Raw genomic sequence first — 20,366 nt, forward strand, 5'->3', positions numbered from 1 at the left:
TCCCAATACCCTCATAACTCATTGTATAGATTAGTGAATACCCCATCCCTTTTACCTTATCCTCCATCCTGTCCTATCTTCCCCAATAAACCTCCTTACTTGAGAAAGAGAGAAAAAGTATCTTCTCTAACCCTCATAGTTTCACCTTGGTTACATAGAAGGTGGCTGACTAAGGGGGGAGGGGAAGGGAGGCAGGAGGGAGAGGGAGGAAAAACGGGTATCATTTTGAGGGAGGAGGGTAGGCAAAATCTTTGATCCATTAGCCATCAGTAATAATCAATAGAAACCCCAGTATCCCCTTTATTGCAGTAGAAACTCAGATATATCCATTTATTACAATGCTCTCCCTGTTCATTCACCTTTATGTCTTTGGAATCCTTGGCTTCCTTCAAGACTCAGCACAGACTCTTCTTCTTTAGGAGGCTTTTCCTGGTCTCCTAAGCAGCTAGAGTCTTCCCTTCTAAGGCTACTTTCCATTTACTCTGCATGTTTCTTGTACCTACCTATTTACATACATCTTGTTTCTCCCATTTCTCCTGGGCAAGTCATTTAACTCAACTACCTAGCCCATACCATTCTTTTCCTTTGAACCAGTACTTAGTATGGATTCTAAGACAGAAGGTAAGGGTAAAAAAAATAATGTAAGCTCCCAGGTAGCACAGTGGATAGATTGCCAGGCCTGGAGTCAGGAGGACCTGGGTTCAAATCTGTCCTCAGATACTTCCTAGCTGTGTGACCTTGGATAAATCACTTAGCCCTCATTGCCCAGCCCTACTCCTCTTCTGTCTTGGAACAAATACACAGTATTGATTCTAAGATGGAAGGTAAGGATTAAAAAAAAAGAATTGATACTAAAATAGACGACAAGGGATAAGAAAAGAATGTAAGCTATTTAAGGGCAGGGACTTTTTTCCTTTCCTCCTTTTTTTTGGATCTCAAATGCACAATGTCAGGCAGATAGTGAGTACATAATAAACATAGGTTGATGGATCAATGGTTAATATAAAACTAAGTGTACTTTTGATTATCCTTGTGTGGAACAACAATTGGACTTTGAATATCTTTTGATAGATGGTAACTCTTATGATTCTGTGGATGGAAAATCCAGACCTCAGGTTAGGAGGGAGACTAAAAAGAGACGATATAAAGCCTGGCTGCCTCCCAGACAGAGTGAGAAGATATGGAATGCCTGAGTGAATCAAAATGAAAAACCTATTATGAAGATGGAGTTCCCTTTCTCAGTAGCTAAGCTTCACCATGAGGCCCAAGCTTTGGTAGGCTAGAACACAATCTAATACAATCTAGAACTTGAGATGTATCTTCTGCCTACTACAGATAAAATTGTGCTCTTCTAGACCAGGGAATTAAAATTCTAGATCTCAGGTACCTGAGCTGATCTCTAAAATGTCTAGGACCCAGATTGTGCTCTAATGGTTCTATGAATAAGAATTATCTAAATTCTAATTCTAGAATTATTTAGAATTATGGTGATCTAATTAACATTCCTGAGTAGATTGTCATGAAACCAATTTTATGAAAAAACATGAAAAAGTAGAAATATATGTATTACAAAGAGCAGAAGACCTCAGCCCTGACTTTGTTATTTCCTGTGTGAGCTTAAATAAGTCATCTTCTCTTCCTGGGCCTCAGCTACCTGTATAAATGAGGGTTTTGAACAAAATGATCTCCAAGGGACTTTCCTGCACTAAAAATCTATAATGCTATGATTCTCTATTCTAATCTCTTAACAATGCCCACTGGTGGGTTGTTCAGAACCAAAAACATTACCACCTGGTGTCATTGTGCCCTAATTGTAGAGGGAAATTATCCAAGAAGAGAAAAAAATCACACTTCTTGAGTGCTACAAATATAACTTTCAACCTATCAAATGATAACAGAAATGTCAAAGGGAGCCACCCAGTCAGCTGTGATGAAAACTTTTTATATTTTTTGATACTGAGAGCCAGCGACCTCTCTCCAGACTCAGCTCTATAATGAAATACTTCACTGGATTTTAAGCTTTTGCATTTCCTCCCTTATTCCAGATCCTCTCTGTGATTCACAGGAACAAACCAGGAGAGAGTTGCTATAGGGAACTCTACTTCCCCTCCAGTCTAGAACCACAAACCCTCCAGGTTCCCTTGTAAAGTGAGGGCATTATAATCTCTTTCCAAAGTGATAGTATGCCTTTTAATTGCGGTCATATAAATATAGTCAAACCAGCTATTGACCCACAAACTAGTTTTACTAGTCAGTTCTCTGTGTGCAGGAGGTCCATGGATAGCAAATGAATAAATTGACTAAGGGTAAATTGGAGAGAAACTCTTTGTATGACAGTGAACTAGACTCTCTGGTTCTCCATCTCTTCCCATCTGCCAGCCTTGCTGGGGCTTGGGTACCAGGAAGTACTCACGCTGGATATCAATGGTGACAGAGGTCTCCTTTCCCCCAGGGATGGCTTTGTTGGTGGCTCGGCATACAATATGCTGTCCGTTTTCTACATCAGCAGGTGAGACAAAAAGTGTACTCACAATGCTCTCCCGTTTTCCATCCCGAAGTAAGGTCTAGAAGAGGGAAGGAAAGGGAAAGGAAGAAAGGATTCTGGTTATTCTAGCCTGGAAGCCATGAGGAGGAGGAAAGGAGGTTGACACAAGGTTGACCCATTTCAGCAGAGGTGAAGATTCCGCTTTCAGTGTAAGCTGGGAAGTCAGGGAGGTAGGTACAAAGGAAAGACATTAAATCTGAGTCAGAGGTTCTGAATTCAAAATCTAGCTGTTCTACTTTCTAGCTATATGACCTTGGATAATTCATTTCAATTCAGCAAACAGTTAAGAGTCTAATATGTACTAGACACTGAAGACACAAAGCCAAAAATTAAACAGTTAATGTTCTTGCGAAGCTTATAGTCTATTGGGAGGGCAAGCCAATTCCTCTCTCATCACTCTAATTTCCTTACCTTTAAAACAAAGGAATTGGACAAGGTAGTCTTTTAGCTCCCTTCTAGCTCTAAATCTATGATGATCCTGTGATCCCATGAAGCACCCCCTCCTGGCCTGACTGAATGGCTGACCCATATAAGGACAAAGACAAGACTGTTAAGCCAAACTCTTCATTTGCCATGAAAATCAGCATTAGTCCATGTTTCCACAGTGCAAAAGAAATCAGGTTAATTTAATGGAACCTGGGCATAAGGCTTACTGAAGAATTAATTATAGTACATAATGAATCTTCTATTCCTTCAGTTTGCTTTTTCTGGATCTATATGTTGATTAGGATTCTTGACCTTTTTATGGGTCATGGACTCCTTTGGGAGTCTGGTGAAGTCTACTAGATTGAAATAAAGATTATATAAATACATATATATGTATATTTCCATTAATGTTTACAGATCTCCTGAATTCTATCCATACATTCAGTCCCCAAGTTAAGAACCCTTGTGCTAGAGGAACCACTGAGTATGTTGTAGGCAGATGAATTACATTTATTCCTGCATTCTAGGTCATTCTGTAACCTTCAACCTGGGCAATCTTTTCCTGCATAAAATCTAGGAGATGTGAAGAAATTTGTGCCGTACAAGATTTAACATGATGTCCTCAATGGTTCTGCGGGTCCACACTGAATGGGGCATGTGTGAAAGGGGTTTGGATGAGCAAGGGTAGCACCGACAATCTCTACCCAGTCTTTCTCCTACCTAGTCCCAATGCACAGCTGGGATGCCAGAGCTCCACACTTGCTCTGGAGTGTATTGATGGACTGGTTCATTCACATTCTCCTTCCAATCTCACAGAAACAAGAGCTGTAACTAGTAATTTTGTCACCCAGGACAAGCAAAAATACAAATTCAGCCGAGGCTATGGGAAGGGAGTCTAGACACAGCCTCGTGGTGGGGAGAAACAGATGCAGGAATTCCTCAGTCATTGCTGGGAATGCAGTGGCTATATAGGTCCATGCCAGGAAGGAGTTCATCTGCAGTTAACAGCTGGGGAGAAGAAGCCCACCATTCGGTGGCTTCCTATTTGAATGAATTATTCTTGTTCGTTTGGTGCTAAATTCAGTTGCCCCCTCCTGTTGAAGGGGTACAGATGCTATCATTGTCTTCCAAATTTTGGTGCCCTGGGCTAAATTCCCCATGACCCCATTTTAGTTATTGATACAATAGAAACAGAGACTCAGAATACGCTCTTACTACACTTGCAGGTGAGCTTTCCTTCCATGTTCCCTTGATTATTGCTTTCCACTCAGTGTCTCAACCTTCACACTAACACCAGCCCTAAAGCTACTTCTTTCTTCTTAAATACTCCAGTGGAATTTAAGTACTTGCTTCCTTGAAGTCTTGCAAGGGGGGAAGGAGAGGAAGAACAGCACATTACTTCCTCCTGTTTTCTGTGACTATGCTATAGCTGAGCCCAGTAATAGAGCATACAATACAGTTTGTGAAAAATGTTGGCAAGACCAATATGACTTGCCTCCTTTAATGTCATTTCAGTATATCACTTTCTTTTCTTTTTTAAATCCTTCCCTTACATCTTAGAATCAATACTATGTATTAGTTCCAAGGTGGTAAGAGCTAGGCAATGGAGGTTCAGTGATTTGCCCAGGGTCACATAGCTAGAAAGTGTCTAAATTTGAACCCCCTGGATCTCAATCCATTGAGCCACCTAGCTGTCCCAGTATCTTACTTCTTCGAAGATTTTAATTTCTCCAATGTACTTTTACTTCCAATATTTTTTGGAACCTCCAGACCACCTCAAGAGGTAGGCAGGGCTGCTGTTATCCTCCCATTTGAAAGACAAAGAAGTAGTTAAGTGACTGTGATCTGAGGCAAATCACTTAAACCTCTGGGCCAAGTTTCTTGATATGTAAAATGATGAAGTTGAACTAGATGACCTCTTAAGTTCCTTTCCAATTCTAAAAATCCTGTGATTCAATCCAACAAATCCATTAAGTATTTATTACGTGTGAAGGATCCTTTTCCTTCTTCTTCTTTATTTGGTGGACATAGACATGAAGACCTTAATGTGGTAACCAGTGGCCTATTTCCTTTACCAAATCTTGAGGGTTCTTTTCCTCAAATGGGGCTGTTATGAGCCCTTAAAAAAACAGATCAGGACAACCCTCCTTCCATTAGGCTACCAAGGTAGAATTTACAAGAGCCAGACCAATGTTATTCCTTTAACTCCTTCAGGGAAAACACACCCTAGGTGGAGACCTCTGTTCCCTCAGCCCTCTAGGGATGAGAGTAACCTATAAGGGACTTGAAGGTGCCCCATCATTCCATGGGGCTCGCTTGTCTAGCCTCCTTGTGAAGGAGGATGCAGAATTGTTGTCTCAGAAAAGCTGAGATGCCAGGACCAGAGAGGAGAGAGCATCATTCATCCCCAAGCTGAAGCCCGGATCACATTAACACATTGGCTTGGGGCTCCTCAGCAGACAACACACAGGCTATAAATAGCCAAGCGATAATAAGAACAATTTCCTGGATGGAAATAAAACTTGTGTGTGTGTGTGTGTGTGTGTGTGTGTGTGTGTGTGTGTGTGTGTGTGTGTGCGTGTGTGTGTGTGCGTGTGTGTGTGAGAGTGAGTGAGGGGGGGGGAAAGGTTTTTTTTCCCCCTCATTTCTTTTGCCTTGCTTTTTCGTTTCGCTAACAAGAGACATTTGCATAAGTTGACTCTGCCAGGAGTTCCTTCAATTGATCTCTCCTCAATTCTGCAGAGAAGTGGAGAAGGGGCAGGACTGGGTGCTGGTGGGAGTGGAACAATGAGGCCCCAAGCCACTAATTAGGCCCCTGGCTGCTTCTCCCACCCATTGGTGGTTCTCTGCCTTAGAATGATGATTAATGGCATATTTGCTGTGTCCGGGCATTTGCTTTTCTGGGAAATAAAAATTCTGGTTCAAGTCTGTTTGTTGCATCTAATTAGAGGAAAAGGGAGATGTGTTCATTAAACAAGGACAAAGGAGAGAAGAAGGAATGCAACCCAGGAAGAAGGCTAATCTGCTGATGGATGCTCCCAACTCACCAAACATACACATTCTTACACCTGGCCCTCCCTGGAGAACTCATCTTTTTCTGATTTCCTGAAGTAAGAAAATGGCCAAGGGCATTTAAAGTGCTGCACCAGAGTAGGTGCATCAGAATGAAGCTCAATTGGAAATTTGGAAGGCTAGAATAACTGCTGGATGGCACAAGATCTATAGGACCTTGTGGGAAGAACAGAGATTGGGACATTATAAGAAAGACAAAGGGAGAATTCAGGGGAGAAGGGGCTGAAGTGGGGAGTATTATGAGAGTAGGGGGGCATGAAAGGTTGAAGCTGGGGGCATGCTGTTCATGGGATTATTATGTCTTCACTCATATCTTATATGTTGTCCTTGTTCTCATCCCTGCGCTTTTCTTTCTTTTGATAAAAAATGGAACCCATGAAAATGAGTCTTAGGAGCCTGTAGGGTATGCCTTCTTGAAATAAAGGGTCACTTGGGGAGCTATTGGAGCAATACAACAGAAATCAAGCTGATTTCCATGCTGAGAGATTACCACACATTTTGGATACACATATCATTTCATGGATTGGTATATTTGTGCATCTAGATAGTAAATTTCAAGAGGAAGGCCTCCATCTTTTTGTTAGATGTTCTTTAGAGGATTAGATAAGAATCACACCAAGAAGAAGGCAGGGAGTGGTTCTGATCTCTACTGGGGGAAGGACCTTTCAACTTTGAAATCACGTAGCTGCCAAAGTAGTAGTAGTAGTAGTAGTAATTGTTGAGTTGTTTCAGTCAAGTTCAACTCTTTGCAATCCCATTTAGGCTTTTTCTCTTCTACCTCATTTTTTTTTTCAGATGAGGAAACAGAAGCAAAGAAGGTTAGGTTAAGTGATTTGTCTAAGGCCACACAGCTAGTAAATGCCTGAGGCTGGATTTGAACTCAAGTCTTCTTAACTCAAGGCCCAGCACTTACATTGTACCACCCAGCTGTCCAGCTGTCAAAGTACATAATTAAATAATTTATATGTAACATACATCAATAGAACAGGACTCTTCATTCCACTGAGGCACAGAATGGGAATGCAGTTTGGGAATTGCTGGACTAGATGATTTCTAAAATTCCTTACAGCTTTGGCATTCACATCTGTCTTTCTCCTTTTATCCAATTCTCCCTCTTTGTCTGCTCTTTTCTTTTGTCTTTTTCTTCTCTGTTTTCTAGCCTTTTCTCCTTTTCACCTGCCTCTGTTCTCCCTTCTTCCATTTCTTGGGAGACACTCTGGAGACATGGAGCTGTCATCCTCTAGATTCAGAAAGGTTTGTGAGCATGTAAATCAGCTCTGGGTTAGGAAGGGCATTCATTAGTCACTAGTTAGGCTACTGCACTGTCAGAAGGGCCACATTGCTAGAAGGCTGATCCCTTTTTGACCAATGTGTGTATGTGAGCACGTGTGTGCACATGTACATATCTATTAAAATATGCATATTTGGGAGTTATACCCTCATGTCTGTGCCTATGAATGGGATGCCATAGATGAGGGGGCAAGGGTTACTAGAAAGTGGAGAGGCAGGAAGAGTGAGTCAATCACAGAACCATAAAATCACAGAATTCCAGAAATCTTTTCCTTTGGGGGACCCCATACTGTTAGGAGACGAAGTGGCCAGAAGTTTAGGTAGGTAGATCATGGAAAGAGAAGGGATAATGAGGTCATAGATCACAGATTTAGAGCTGAATGGGATTTCAGAGACCATTGAATCCACACTTTGCATTTTACAGACATGGAAACTGAGAATCAGAGAAGTTAAATGGTTTGACTTGGGTCATATAGCTATTAAGTGTCTGAGGTAGAATCTGAACCAAGGTCTTCCTGACTCTAAAATCTAGAAGTCTCTTCACTACACTAAACTACCTCTAAAAGAAAGTGATGTCGATAGAGATAGTGCTACAACCCAAAGTGAGAGACAGACAGATAAATAGACAGAGAAGAGAGATACAGAGATAAGAAAAGAGACAGGGAGTAAGAGAGACAGAGGAAAGACAGACAGGGACATAGAGAGACAGAGAGAGAAGAGAGAAGAGAGAGACAGAAAGAGAGAGAGACAGAAGAGAGAGTAAGAGAGAGATGGAGAAAGAGAGTCAGTGAATGAGTAAGAGAGGGGAGAGATAGAGACAGAGGAAAAAAGAGACAGTAAGAGAGAGAAAAAAGAGAGACAGAGAGGGAGAGAGAGATAGAGAGAGAGAAAAAAAAGAAAATGAGTGAGAGAGACAGAGACAGAGAGACATAGAGACAGAGAGAGAGAGAGAGAGAGAGAGAGAGAGAGAGAGAGAGAGAGAGAGAGAGAGAGAGAGAGAGAGAGAGAGAGTTCCACATTGTGGGGGTTAGGGCCATTGCAATCACAAAAATATATATAAAATTTTTTGACCCTCCTTTCATACCACAGAAGAAGTCTGATTTTTTCTTTTTCTTTAGGGGATGTTTACAGTAAAAGAAATCATATATACAAATATTTATGGTAGTAAAAGATAAAATGTGTTATATTATACAATACTATACATTCATTTTATGCATTTCTGAGTTTCTAGACTTTTTCTGTGTCACCTGCTGGCCTTCATGTGTCATCTGCAGCTTCTCCCCAAATTCCCCTTTAGTTGATGATGCTGACTTGCAATAAACATATCAATAGATACTGCAGTGGGGAAGGTCGTGATATAGAAGGGAACTCTATTGAATCACTTGATAAAAGTGTGTATACGTGTGTGGGAGATCAATAGAACCTCTTTCCCCTTAACCTCCCTCCCCCAGAGATTACATGATGCATTCTGTAACAGCTCTTCTTTTACCTTCTTTTAGGACGCTGGTTTCCATTTTAACAAGATGGCACCTGGATTAAAATGTTGGAGGGCTGCATACTTTGTCCCTGCCCCTGTAGGACCCCAATATCCCAGATCCCTGAAGGCATGGAAGAATCACTGTCCCTAAGAGAGCAGAGCACATTTTCCTAATGCCCTAACATTAATTAGGTTGAGAGTTCAGGGTCTCATAAAGGTGCGATTTCATTTCTATTCTGAAGAAGTAGAAGAGGTCAACATGGAGAGCTTGGAGAACTATCTCCTGATGATGCTTTTGAGGTCAAGCACTTCCTTCAGCTGCATGAGGGCAACACCAAACTTCTTGGGAGGGCCATGAGGCCTAACTGACCAGCAAGGATAAAAGTGGAGCCCCTCACCAAACTCCCTCACTCCTTCTCCCTTCTAGGGGCTCCCCACAGGCCACTGAGAAAATTCCTAGTTTGGCCATGCTAAACTCTCTGCTGGGAAGGAGTGGAGAGGAGAAGGAAGTGCTCCTTCATCAGAGGGGATGGGGGAGCAGGTGGAGGGGCTTCTAGCAACACCCTTTTCTGGGTGGTCCATTCCCAGCGCTCCATCTTCTCTCCCAAATCTCTTCTGACCCCAGAGTGGCAGTCATGGGGGAAGTGGCCTCTTTTAGTCCACAGATGGGATATAAAGGAGGCTGGGGGCGGAGGGGGGGCAGGAGCAGAGTTCACCGCTGGGGGGGGGGTTGTGGTGATTGGAATTAATTCCTAATGATTACATTATAATGATCTGAGCTCTAATTAATTTCGTAGGAGTTAGTGCCGGCAGGGGAGGACTACCCTCTCTAGCTCCTCATTAGCACAGCTCCTGAGAGCCCTCTGGGCAAAGGTATTGGTGGGGGGTGGATTTACTTGGGCAGTATCTTGGGTCTGCTGTGCCAGCTGTGGGGACTTCTGGGGCTGGTGAGGCTGGAGGCTTGGGGCTATGGACCATTCAGGATTTATTTTACCGAGTGTATTTGTCCTGTGCCCTGTGGACTAATCCCCTCCACGAGCCCTCTGATGGCAATAGCCCGCATCAATCTCTTGCTGCGCTAAACTCCTCTAGCATTATTTGTAACTTAAAAGAAAAAAAAAAGACCAGACCTGTGATTTTGCTGGTATATCACACTCCCAATGAGGAAATTCTGCCTAGCAGCCAACACTTGCTCTGCAAATTATAGTTGTCTCAGAGAGTTGCCCGGGGCACGAGAGGGTTAGTGACTTATTCCCTGTCACCCGACCAGGATGGGTCTGAAGTGGGTTTTCCTGGCTCCCAGGCGAGATCTCCAGCCACTAAGCATCAGCCCCTTTCCATCTGGGCTCCTTGTATCAGATGCGTGCGAAATGCTCGGTCTACCTTAAAGCAGCACGTGAAGGGTGGCTAAGATCCAGATTGGATTGTTTTACTAATGATAGCCCTTGCCTTGGTAGAGTGTAAGGGACAGAGCCAGGGATTAGAGTCAGGAACCTGGGCATGTTAGGAGGCAATGCATTTCCCCTTCTCAGGCCTTAGTGTCTTCATCTGGGAAATGGAACTGGGGGTTGCACCTTCCCTAAGCCTTTGAGAGTCCATCCCTCATTGATTGTGTAGGTGGAAGATTCTGTTGTTTGTGAGCCAATGCTGCATTTGTTGAGAAAGGGTTGAGCTAGGCTTGGGATGTAGGGAGAAAGCTGGTTTCTCTAGGTCTGGTCCCCGACGGAGTGGCCAAATCCAGGATCATGGTGGGTCAGAAACCATCCCGAAGGGGCTTCAGAAGGCATCCTCTTCTCTTTACTCCCGCCTCAGCAGCTCTGCTCAGCAAGCATTCCTCCTTCTAAGGAGCTGGAGCCCTCTCCCGTCACCTCTCCTTCCACTCTTTTATCTATTTATTTGTTGGCATTTCGAATGATAATGCCACTGCCAACTTCAAGGCCCAGCAGCCCAGATGAAAACACAAGGGCTGCAAGGGCATGCTCATTCTCAGACAGCCTGACAATGCTGGCTTTCTGGAGGCAAGGGAGGAAGAAAGAAAGGCTAACACATAGACCCCATTTCTTACTTTCTGTCTTAGGATCAATATTGTGCATTGGTTCCAAGGCAGAAGAGTGGTGAGGGCTAGACAGTGGGGGTTAAGTGCCTTGCCCAGGGCCACACAAATCTGAGGTCAAATTTGAACCCAGGACCTCCGGTTTCCAGGCTTGGCTCTATCTACTGAGCACTCCCTTTTCCCCCCTTTTAAAAAAAGACAAATAGGGTCAGGGACACACACATCAAATAAGTACCTGAAACTGGATTTGAACTTATAAAGATGTGTTCTCTATTCCAAGCCCAGTGCTCTATCCATTATGCTACCTAGCTGCCCATAATTATCCTTTTCAAATGGCTCACTTCCCCAGCCTTGTCCACAAGGGAAGGGATGGTTTCCATTACCTAGGCACCCTTTAGTGTCTAGCTTAGTGCCCTGCAAAGAGTATGTGCTTAATAAATGTTGAATTCTGTCCTGTGCCCAAATCTCTGGTAGGCTTAACCATGGGAGAGAGGAGTTTAGGGGTGAGATTAGAGGGGAATCAGGGGTGTCTAGTAAATGTTTAATAATAAGCTTTCTAAAAAAGAATCTATGCCTGACACACTTAAGTTGAATCTGCATTTTCTCTATTACTTTCTTATGTCTGGACAATCCACAAAATAATAAATCAAGCCCTAATTTGTAGTGTTTGCCAATTTCTAAGGTATAAATGCTCACACTGAAAATTTAACAGTCATCTTGGGTTGGAGCTGACTTTAGTGGCAGGGGGTGGGGTGGGGAGGGGAAGGACCATAAATGACTCTCATCCAGGAATTTCTCTTTTTAAGAGAGAGCATGGCATAGAAGACTCGGGCTCAGGGACTGTTATTGTCTCTTTTTACCACCCCCAGTGATGAACATAGTTCCTGTTGTGGTCTGGTTCCCTTTGGTGCTGACATGATCTCTGGAGAAAATCCTATAAGATGATGACAATGATGCTAAAAACTACCCCTATAGCATATAATCCTTTCACATCCCATTCTTCAACTCCTTGGTCTTCTCCCTTTCTCCTGCTATAGTAGAAAGAATAATATATTTAAGGTCTGGAGGTCCGAGACCTTACTCTAGTTGTGTGACCATGGACAAGTCATTTAACTTCTCTAAGCTTCAGTGAATACACATTCACTCAATATATATTCAGAAAATGCAACATAGTAATAGCTAGCACCTAGATAGTGTTGAAGATTTACAAGCCCTTTACAGTATATCATCTCATTTGATCCTCATAACAGCCCTAGAGTGTAGATGCTATTATTTTGTCTATTTTTTCAGATGAGGAAACTGAGGCTGAAAGGGGTTAGGTGAGCCAGGTAGGATTAGAGACTCAAGTGTTTCTGACTTCATGTCCAGTGTTCTGTTAACTATGCCACCTAGGTGCCTAGACTGATAGCATCTTTTCTCCCTTTACCCACAATTTTGAGGATCATATGTGTTTTGAAAAATATAAAATGCTTGAAAAACTTGAAGGAGGTATCTTTCCCCTTCTCCTCATTATTATTACAGCTCTTTGGGGAGACTTCCTCATGGGCTTATTCCCCCTTCTCAAAAAAGCTCCTTTCCCTTCCCTACTTTTGCCTGCTCCCAGGCTTACTCTCCATCAATTACAGAAAACAGATGTGACATTTTGGTAAGGGTAATTGCTGAGTGCTTAAGCAGAGAGGAGGGGGAGTCTGGGCAGCACTGTTGGATTGTAAATATTGTAAATGGGGTGGAAAAAAAGAGGGTGAGTGACCTGATAGGAACTTAGGGGCTGCACCAAATTCTCTGTGGTCTTATCTCCCCAGCAAAACTATGAGTCCCTGGAAAACAGGAGTTTGGGCTTTATCCAGAATTCCATTGCAGGGCTCTGTGCTTCCTCTTATGCTGTCCTCCCCATATGTATTTGGCAGAAATGAGGTGATCAGTAAATATTTGCAGAGTTGAACTTGACATTCCAATTTCAGGCTTTGAATGAGGGACAGGAGGTCGTCTGAATTTTTGGCAGCTGTCCTTAGCCCTTCCTGCCCTCTGCTGGGTCCTATTAAATTCTATCTTTTCTTTTTTGAGGCTATAAACCCCAGCTGCTACTTAGGGTTTGGGAAGGGAACAGGACTTGACAAGTCTGGGAAGAATGTCTACTTCCTTCCCCCTTTGCCCTCATCTGATTGGAATATTCTCCATGTCACATTTTCATGTTTAATGATACAACTGGGTGGCTCCCCTCCAGATAGACAAGCTGGAGAATTTATCTCCTAATAAGCTCCCAATAGCTCCCAGTCCCAGGGCTTGGGACTATGGTGGAGGCAAGGTGTTTATCACCCACACTCTGGTGGGTGGGTGGATGGGGGACAGAAAGGACCCTGGAGGCTGGGTTCTTGCTCTTGACCAGTGGGGCACTTCTGAACCTGGGGCATTCTTGAAACTACCTCTCTTAAAAAGTATGAATGCCCTTGAACTTAAGGGCTCAGCTTTGTGCAATAGGAACAGGGACAACCAATAAGACTTAAAATTCTTGACTGATAAAGAGTATGTTAGGCTAAAGAGATCAACATTATGTAGTGGGAAGAGTAGTTGGGCTGAAACACATCTGTCTCTGTGACTTTTCACAACCTGTGTGATCACCAGCAGGGTCCTTATATAGATGATCTCTGAGGTCCTATCCACATCTAGCTCAATGGTTACGATCATTTTTAAGGTCCTTCCCAACTTTAGTACTCTGTAATCGTGTGGACTGAGAGAGAAGTCCATGTCTGCCACTCCCCCAATATTTTCCAATTCAATGCCTCACCTTGGAATAGGTGGCTCCATTCATGACCTCTCCTTTCCTCATCCAGATAATAGAGGCAGCTGGTTTGGCATTGTCAGCATGACACGTGAGGTTGAGGGGGTCTCCCGCACGAAGACTGATCACCGGTCCTCCCAGGATGACTGGATCATCAGGAGGCACTGCAGAAGAGAAGCATAATAGACAAATCAGGTTGAAGGCCAAGAAGTGACATTTTCCTTCAGTTTCATTATTTCTTTCTTTGTAGGAGGGTTAGCAATTTTTGGCTTTCTACAACATGACTTTGTTGGTCTACTCTAGCAAGAATATCCCCAGTATCTAGCATAGTTCCTAGCAAATAATAAGAATTTAATAAATGCTTGTTAAATTATTTTGATGGCCATGAGGTGGTGACTGGCCAAAGAGTATTCTCTTTGTTGGGTCGACTTCTTCAGAACAGGCTAAATAAAGCCTTATAATAACCAAATAGAAAAAATAAAAATAGAATTTATGTGGAATGATCAAATATTTTCTACTTTCACATCCACTGAGAGTAGGGATGATTTTATTCTTTATATCTGAATGTACAGAGCCTAGCACAATGCCTGGTACATAGAAGAAGCTTAATAAATGTTTGCTAGTTGACCGATATCCATTTCAGAGATGAAGAAGTAGATGCCTTGCAAGATTTGGGGTTTTGGTCAAATTCATAAATGATGGTAAAGTACACTATTAAAGACTAGAACCCAAGACCCCTTACTCCTATACCAGTGTCCTTTCCATATGTTAAAATATTAGACATAGCATCCAGGGCTCAAGACATTTCTAATCTCTTTCTTTTTTTTGTCTTCCCTGGAAAAATTACAAATGGTGCAAATTCTTCCATCCTTATGTCTCCTCAACTTTTTCTAGTCTCATTCCCTTACTGCTTGCCCCAGAGTAAAGGAGTATAGTCTGTACTGTTGGCCTTGGACATAAGCTCGGTATGGGCAGCAGCCTTTGATTTCTCTGCAGTACATTAGGAATGTCTAAGCCAGGAGCATTGGCCCAACACAAAGGAGGCACTCTCCTCTGGTTACTCTGGATTACCATGGAGGAAGGGGTTCATAAATCTTCAGTCAAAAGACTCATGGTCTTGGACCGGACCTAGCAGTTTAGTAAGGATCCAGCTCCTTGGCATAAGGAGGAGTCTTTATCCAGAGAAACAAAAATAGTGCTGGACCTGGAGTCAGGAAGACCTGAGGGAAAACCCTCAGACACTTACCAGCTGTGTGATCCTGAGCAAATAACTTAACTTGTGATTGCCTCACTTTCTTAAACCGTAAACTAGTTATAATAATAGTACCCACTTCACAGGGTAGTTGTGAGGATTAAATGGGATAATATTTGAAGAGTTTAGCACAGTTCTAGACACATACTAGGTACTTAATAAAAATTCCTTTCCTTCCTTCCTTCCTTCCTTCCTTCCTTCCTTCCTTCCTTCCTTCCTTCCTTCCTTCCTTCCTTCCTTCCTTCCTTCCTTCCTTCCTTCCTTCCTTCCTTCCTTCCTTCCTTCCTTCTTTCCTTCCTTCCTTCCTTCCTTCCTTCCTTCCTTCCTTCCTTCCTTCCTTCCTTCCTTCCTTCCTTCCTTCCTTCCTTCCTTCCTTCCTTCCTTCCTTCCTTCCTTCCTTCCTTCCTTCCTTCCTTCCTTCCTCCCTCCCTCCCTCCCTCCCTCCCTCCCTCCCTCCCTCCCTCCCTCCCTTCCTCCCTCCCTCCCTCCCTTCCTTCCTTCCTTCCTTCCTTCCTTCCTTCCTTCCTTCCTTCCTTCCTTCCTTCCTTCCTTCCTTCCTTCCTTCCTTCCTTCCTTCCTTCCTTCCTTCCTTCCTTCCTTCTTGCCTTCCTTCCTTCCTTCCTTCTTGCCTTTCTTCCTCCTTGGCAGGGCCCCATTCAAGGCATGAACTTTTCCTGGAGCCTAAGACATGGCATGTGATAGCTTCGGGACCCCTAAACTATTTTCTCTAATGCTTCTTGCCATCAGTAACCATGTTCTGTACCAGAGTCAGCTGGGCACTGAGAAGCAATATTAGAAAGCTCACTGGATCTGAAGTTAGGGAAATGCACTTTAAATCTTCATTCTTCTACTTCCTACCTGTGTGACTTTGGGCAAGTCTCTTTAATTCTCTGGGCTTTATTTCCTCATCTGTAAAATGAGGGAGTTGGACTAGATGCTCTCTGAGGGTCCATACAGTTAAAATAATACTCCTTAAATAGAAGTTGTTTCTCTTTGGGATTCATCATATCTATTATGTCTCCAGCTAGGACTCTGGCTAAACGACCTGTCACTGTAACTAAATTCTAAGTGGCTTCAATGTTGTTCTCCTTACATTTTGGATGAGAAAGTATAACCTCTCAATGTTTCCAATATGAAATAAGTTGCTCTGATTCTCCCTACACTATTCCCTTCCCTTCTCCCTTCTCCAGTGTCTACTATCTTGGCGGGAAGACGATGTCCTGGCCTTTTGAGGTCATCCAACCCCTCCCAGCTCTTTGCCTTTTCAACTAATGTCTTGCTGGGAGGTCCCACAGCTCAGTGCAGATGGCCTCTCTGGGTGGGGTGGCCAGAGCCCTTGGGGGCTCAGCAGTAATGACAACCCACTGACCCAACACTTCTCACAGCCTTTCATTTGGGGGCTTGCTAAACACTCATTAGTCCTTGGCTTGCCTTCCCTGGGTTGGTCAGGGCTGGCCAGAGCCCCATGATCACAAGATGGTGCAGGGTGGGGAAGGAGGATAATGATGGGCTTTGATAAATGGGGGAGTGCAAGGGCAGCTAATGATTTGTTCTTAATAATAGAAATTTCATCCCAATGATGTGGAGAAGCCTCCTCTCCATTCCCCTTCCACAGGGGAAAAGTGACTGGCCTCGACATTTTCACAAAGACTCTTTTTCCAATACTTTCTCTTTGTTCACCTGTGGGCCCACTGCTCTTGTCTCCCTGATGGGGGAACCGAGATAGAGGGGAGCTCATGGGACCTCAGTGAGTCCAGACTAGATTGGAGAGTTGGGAACACCTGGCTAGTATTTTAGAAGGAAGAATAAGAGGCAGGACTCTGTTCTCTATTCAGGGTACAAGTGGTCTCTGTTTCCCCTCCCCCCAATCCTCGTCTTTGCTGCCTCCATAAAGACCACAAGTGCCCCAAGTGAGCAAGCCTCTTGTGCGAGTCCTTCTGAGCCATACTCCAATGCCACCATCTCACCGAGGCTGCTTCCTACTGTATTGATCTGCGTCCTCATCCCCAACGTTGCCAAAGGATACTTATAGGTATTTAATTCTCCCCAAACATTTCTCAATCTCTTTCCTGCTTGAGCTTCAGTCTATTGAATTAGAGGTAACAGAGACATGGGGATAAGGAGAGATTAGGCTGATACACACACACACTCACACACACACACACACACACACACACACACACTCAGAATGGGTCCTGATTACATCTTCCCAAATAAGCGGTTATCATCCTGGTTATTCATGTAGGCATGCATTATTGATTGGCCCTCGGCTCATTACACACCAGATGGGGGTGAGAGTGGGAGTGAGGGGTGCGGATGGGGGATGGTGCCTGTGGGGGTGTATGTGTATGTGCCTGTGTGGCAGGAGGAGGAAAGGCTGTGGGAGGATGCACCAGGCCCGTCAAACTGAATAGAAATCAACAGTCGTTCTCCACAGCTGTAACTTTACCGGAAGGAGAGCAACTCATTACCTCTCCATTCAAACTTGGGCAGAAGAGACAGTGAGAGGGAGGCAGCGGAGGGGGAGAGGAACAGTGGAACAGCCAGCAGAGAGATGCATTATTCATACATCACACTAGCTGGATTGGTTATTATCCTGTACCACTATAGAATTTGGTCTCCTAATTTTTAATCACAGGGAAGGTGGAAGCGTTAGCCTTTTGTGATTAATCCGAGGATAAAAATAGTTGCCTGTTTTGGTGGTGTGTTTGTTGTCAACCCGGGAAAACCGAATTAACCATTGGGTGCCCAAGGGGGCCCATATATTCAGTTCAAGTTCCATCCAGAAGATAGAGCTAAAAGAATGCACCTGGGGGAGGTAACAGGCAGTGTGGAGTAATAAAAAGCACAGTTTGGCAATCAGAAGGGCCAGGTTAGAATCCCAGCTCTGCCATTTGCCAGTTGTGAGACCTTTAGCAAGTCATATAACAACAACAAAAACAACAGCTTGAATTTAAAGAGTGTATTGAAGTTTGCAAAATGCTCCATATAGGTCATCTCATTTGATCCTCACAACAGCCCTGTGAGGTAGATACTATTATTACCTCCATTTTACAGATAAGGAAATTGAAGCTGAGAGATGGATTTGGCTAGAATCATAGATAGTGTCTGAGGCAGGATTTGAACTCTGATCTTTCTATCTCTAAGCATAAAAATATACTATCCATTCTATCATCTAATTAACTATTTAGCTTCTGTAAATCTCAATTTTCTCATCTGTAAAATTTGGAAAGATTTTGGGACTAGATAAGATCTAAGATCCCTTCCAGTTCTATCATCCGATTATTTTTAAGTTAACAGCATCCTTGACACACACAGGCTGATGATGTGAAGTAAGGAAAGCAAGGCTTGCTCTGGTGGCTTATGGGAAAGAAGTCATTTTAATTAAGACTTCACAGTCAATGCAATGGGGACCCCAATTCTTTGCAAAGGATTCTCTACTATTATCCAGGACACAGATAGTTTGATATCTCCCACCTTCTTCCCACCACAGTGATACCGTCTTCATTGGCATGGGTTGGCCAATGGGTGTTTATGTTCAAGACATCTCATCCTGTTCCTTTCATCCATGGGAATGAAGGAGTCATGGTGCTCTGTTTCCTTCCTTCCTTCCTTCCTTCCTTCCTTCCTTCCTTCCTTCCTTCCTTCCTTCCTTCCTTCCTTCCTTCCTTCCTTCCCTCCCTCCCTCCCTCCCTCCCTCCCTCCCTTCCTTCCTTCCTTCCTTCCTTCCTTCCTTCCTTCCTTCCTTCCTTCCTTCCTTCCTTCCTTCCTTCCTTCCTTCCTTCCTTCCTTCCTTCCTTCCTTCCTTCCTTCCTTCCTTCCTTCCTTCCTTCCTTCCTTCCTTCCTTCCTTCCTTCCCTCCCTCCCTCCCTCCCTCCCTCCCTCCCTCCCTCCCTCCCTCCCTCCCTCCCTCCTTCCTTCCTTCCTTCCTTCCCTTCCTTCCCTCCCTCCTTCCCTCCCTCCCTCCCTCCCTTCCTTCCTCCCTCCCTCCCTCCTCCTTTCCTTCCTTCCTTCCTTCCTTCCTTCCTTCCTTCCTTCCTTCCTTCCTTCCTTCCTTCCTTCCTTCCTTCCTTCCTTCCTTCCTTCCTTCCTTCCTTCCTTCCTTCCTTCCTCTCTCTTTCTTCCTCTTCCTTTCTCTCTTTCTTTATTTCTTTCCCCTCCCTTCCTTCTTCTCTTCCTCCCTTCCTCCCTTGCCTTTAGTCTTAGAATCAATCCTGTGTATTGGTTCCAAGGCAGAAGAGTGGGAAGCACTGGGTAATGGGGGTCAAGTGATTTGCCTAGGGTTACATGACTAGGAAGTATCTGAGGCCAGATTTGAACCTAGGACCTCCCATCTCTAGGCTTGACTCTCAATCCACTGAGTCACTCAGTTGTCCCCTTTGCTCCCTGCTTTCTGAATGACATCCTGACCCTGGAGGTGAGACATAGGAAAAGAGGGAGAGTTTCTTCTGATCTAGGGCCTTGGGCCAAGCTCCCTGCACTTCTTCACATGTCCCACTGTATGTCAGATCTGTTAGGCTCACAATGCTGGGTGTTATGGCTATAGGTGAACTTTAGCAACAGATTAGAAACAGTTTGCAAGTCAACTGGCTCCCTGATAGAAGAGATTTCCTTGTTGGCAATTTGTTTTTGTGAATCTGGCTCAGCCTGCAGCCCTGAACCCTGTGGGTAAGGGGCTGATACTGGGAGAGCTAAAGGAGAGGAAAGGAACCCCTCAGGTCTCAGGAGCAGCTTGGAAGAGGGGGTGAGGGGTCTGGTCCCTGCTGCTTCTCCTCCTCTAATGCTCTTTCCTTCATTATTGCCAGTATATTTGAGTCCTCACAGTCCTAAGACTTTCCTCCACGTATTTCTCTTTCTTTTATTTCCTTGACAATCTAGCCTCACCCCCATTCTTCCTACAATTTGTTTCCTCAGTCAGGCTTAGTAGCATCATGGGGGAAGAGAAGGGAACAGGAATAGAGCTAGAGACTGGATCTGTGATTTTGACCTCCTAGCCATGAGGAAAGCTCCCTCTATCCATGAAGTTCAATGCCTTTTCCGCTATTTAAGAATACCAGAGAGCTACTGAGACCACTGAGTGGTTAAAAAACTTCCCAAGGTCACCAAGTCAGTAAGTATGCATGCAGACGGTTTTCTTGATTCCCAAACTCCTTCCCTCTCCTCAACTCCCCACTCCCAGCTCTCACAAATCTTGGCCTTCTTCATGAATGCCAATCTGCAGATTCATCAGCTCTCCACAGACCTTCCTCCCCCACTCCTTGCTCTCACAGGTACTTCTAGCCCTAGGCAGCCTGGGATAGTGTTAGAGGGCAAGCTTTATCTATGTATTGACACCCAACATTTTTCCCCTCTGTCATGTGGCAGAGCCATAGATACTCCCATGAATCTCTTGCCACTAGGATCTGATATCTAGGTCTGGAAGAGAGCCTCAGGGGTCATGCATTTTACAGGTGAGAAAATGGAAGTCTAGGG

At 44.0% G+C, this 20,366-nt stretch overlaps 1 protein-coding gene across 2 annotated transcripts in view; it reads right to left on the bottom strand.

Moving 5' to 3' along the window:
- The window catches only part of KIRREL3 (kirre like nephrin family adhesion molecule 3), a 779,983-nt gene that overhangs the window by 49,181 nt on the left and 710,436 nt on the right, over positions 1-20,366 (bottom strand). For both annotated transcript variants that reach the window (XM_007495106.3, XM_007495108.3), the window contains exons 6-7: positions 13,649-13,806; positions 2,414-2,564 (exon numbers count right to left, since the gene is read on the bottom strand). In XM_007495106.3, the coding sequence (XP_007495168.1) occupies positions 2,414-2,564; positions 13,649-13,806 (309 nt within the window). The remainder of the gene's footprint in view (positions 1-2,413; positions 2,565-13,648; positions 13,807-20,366) is intronic.

This window comes from Monodelphis domestica, chromosome 4, assembly GCF_027887165.1.
Source record: "Monodelphis domestica isolate mMonDom1 chromosome 4, mMonDom1.pri, whole genome shotgun sequence".
NCBI classification, from domain to species: domain Eukaryota; kingdom Metazoa; phylum Chordata; class Mammalia; order Didelphimorphia; family Didelphidae; genus Monodelphis; species Monodelphis domestica.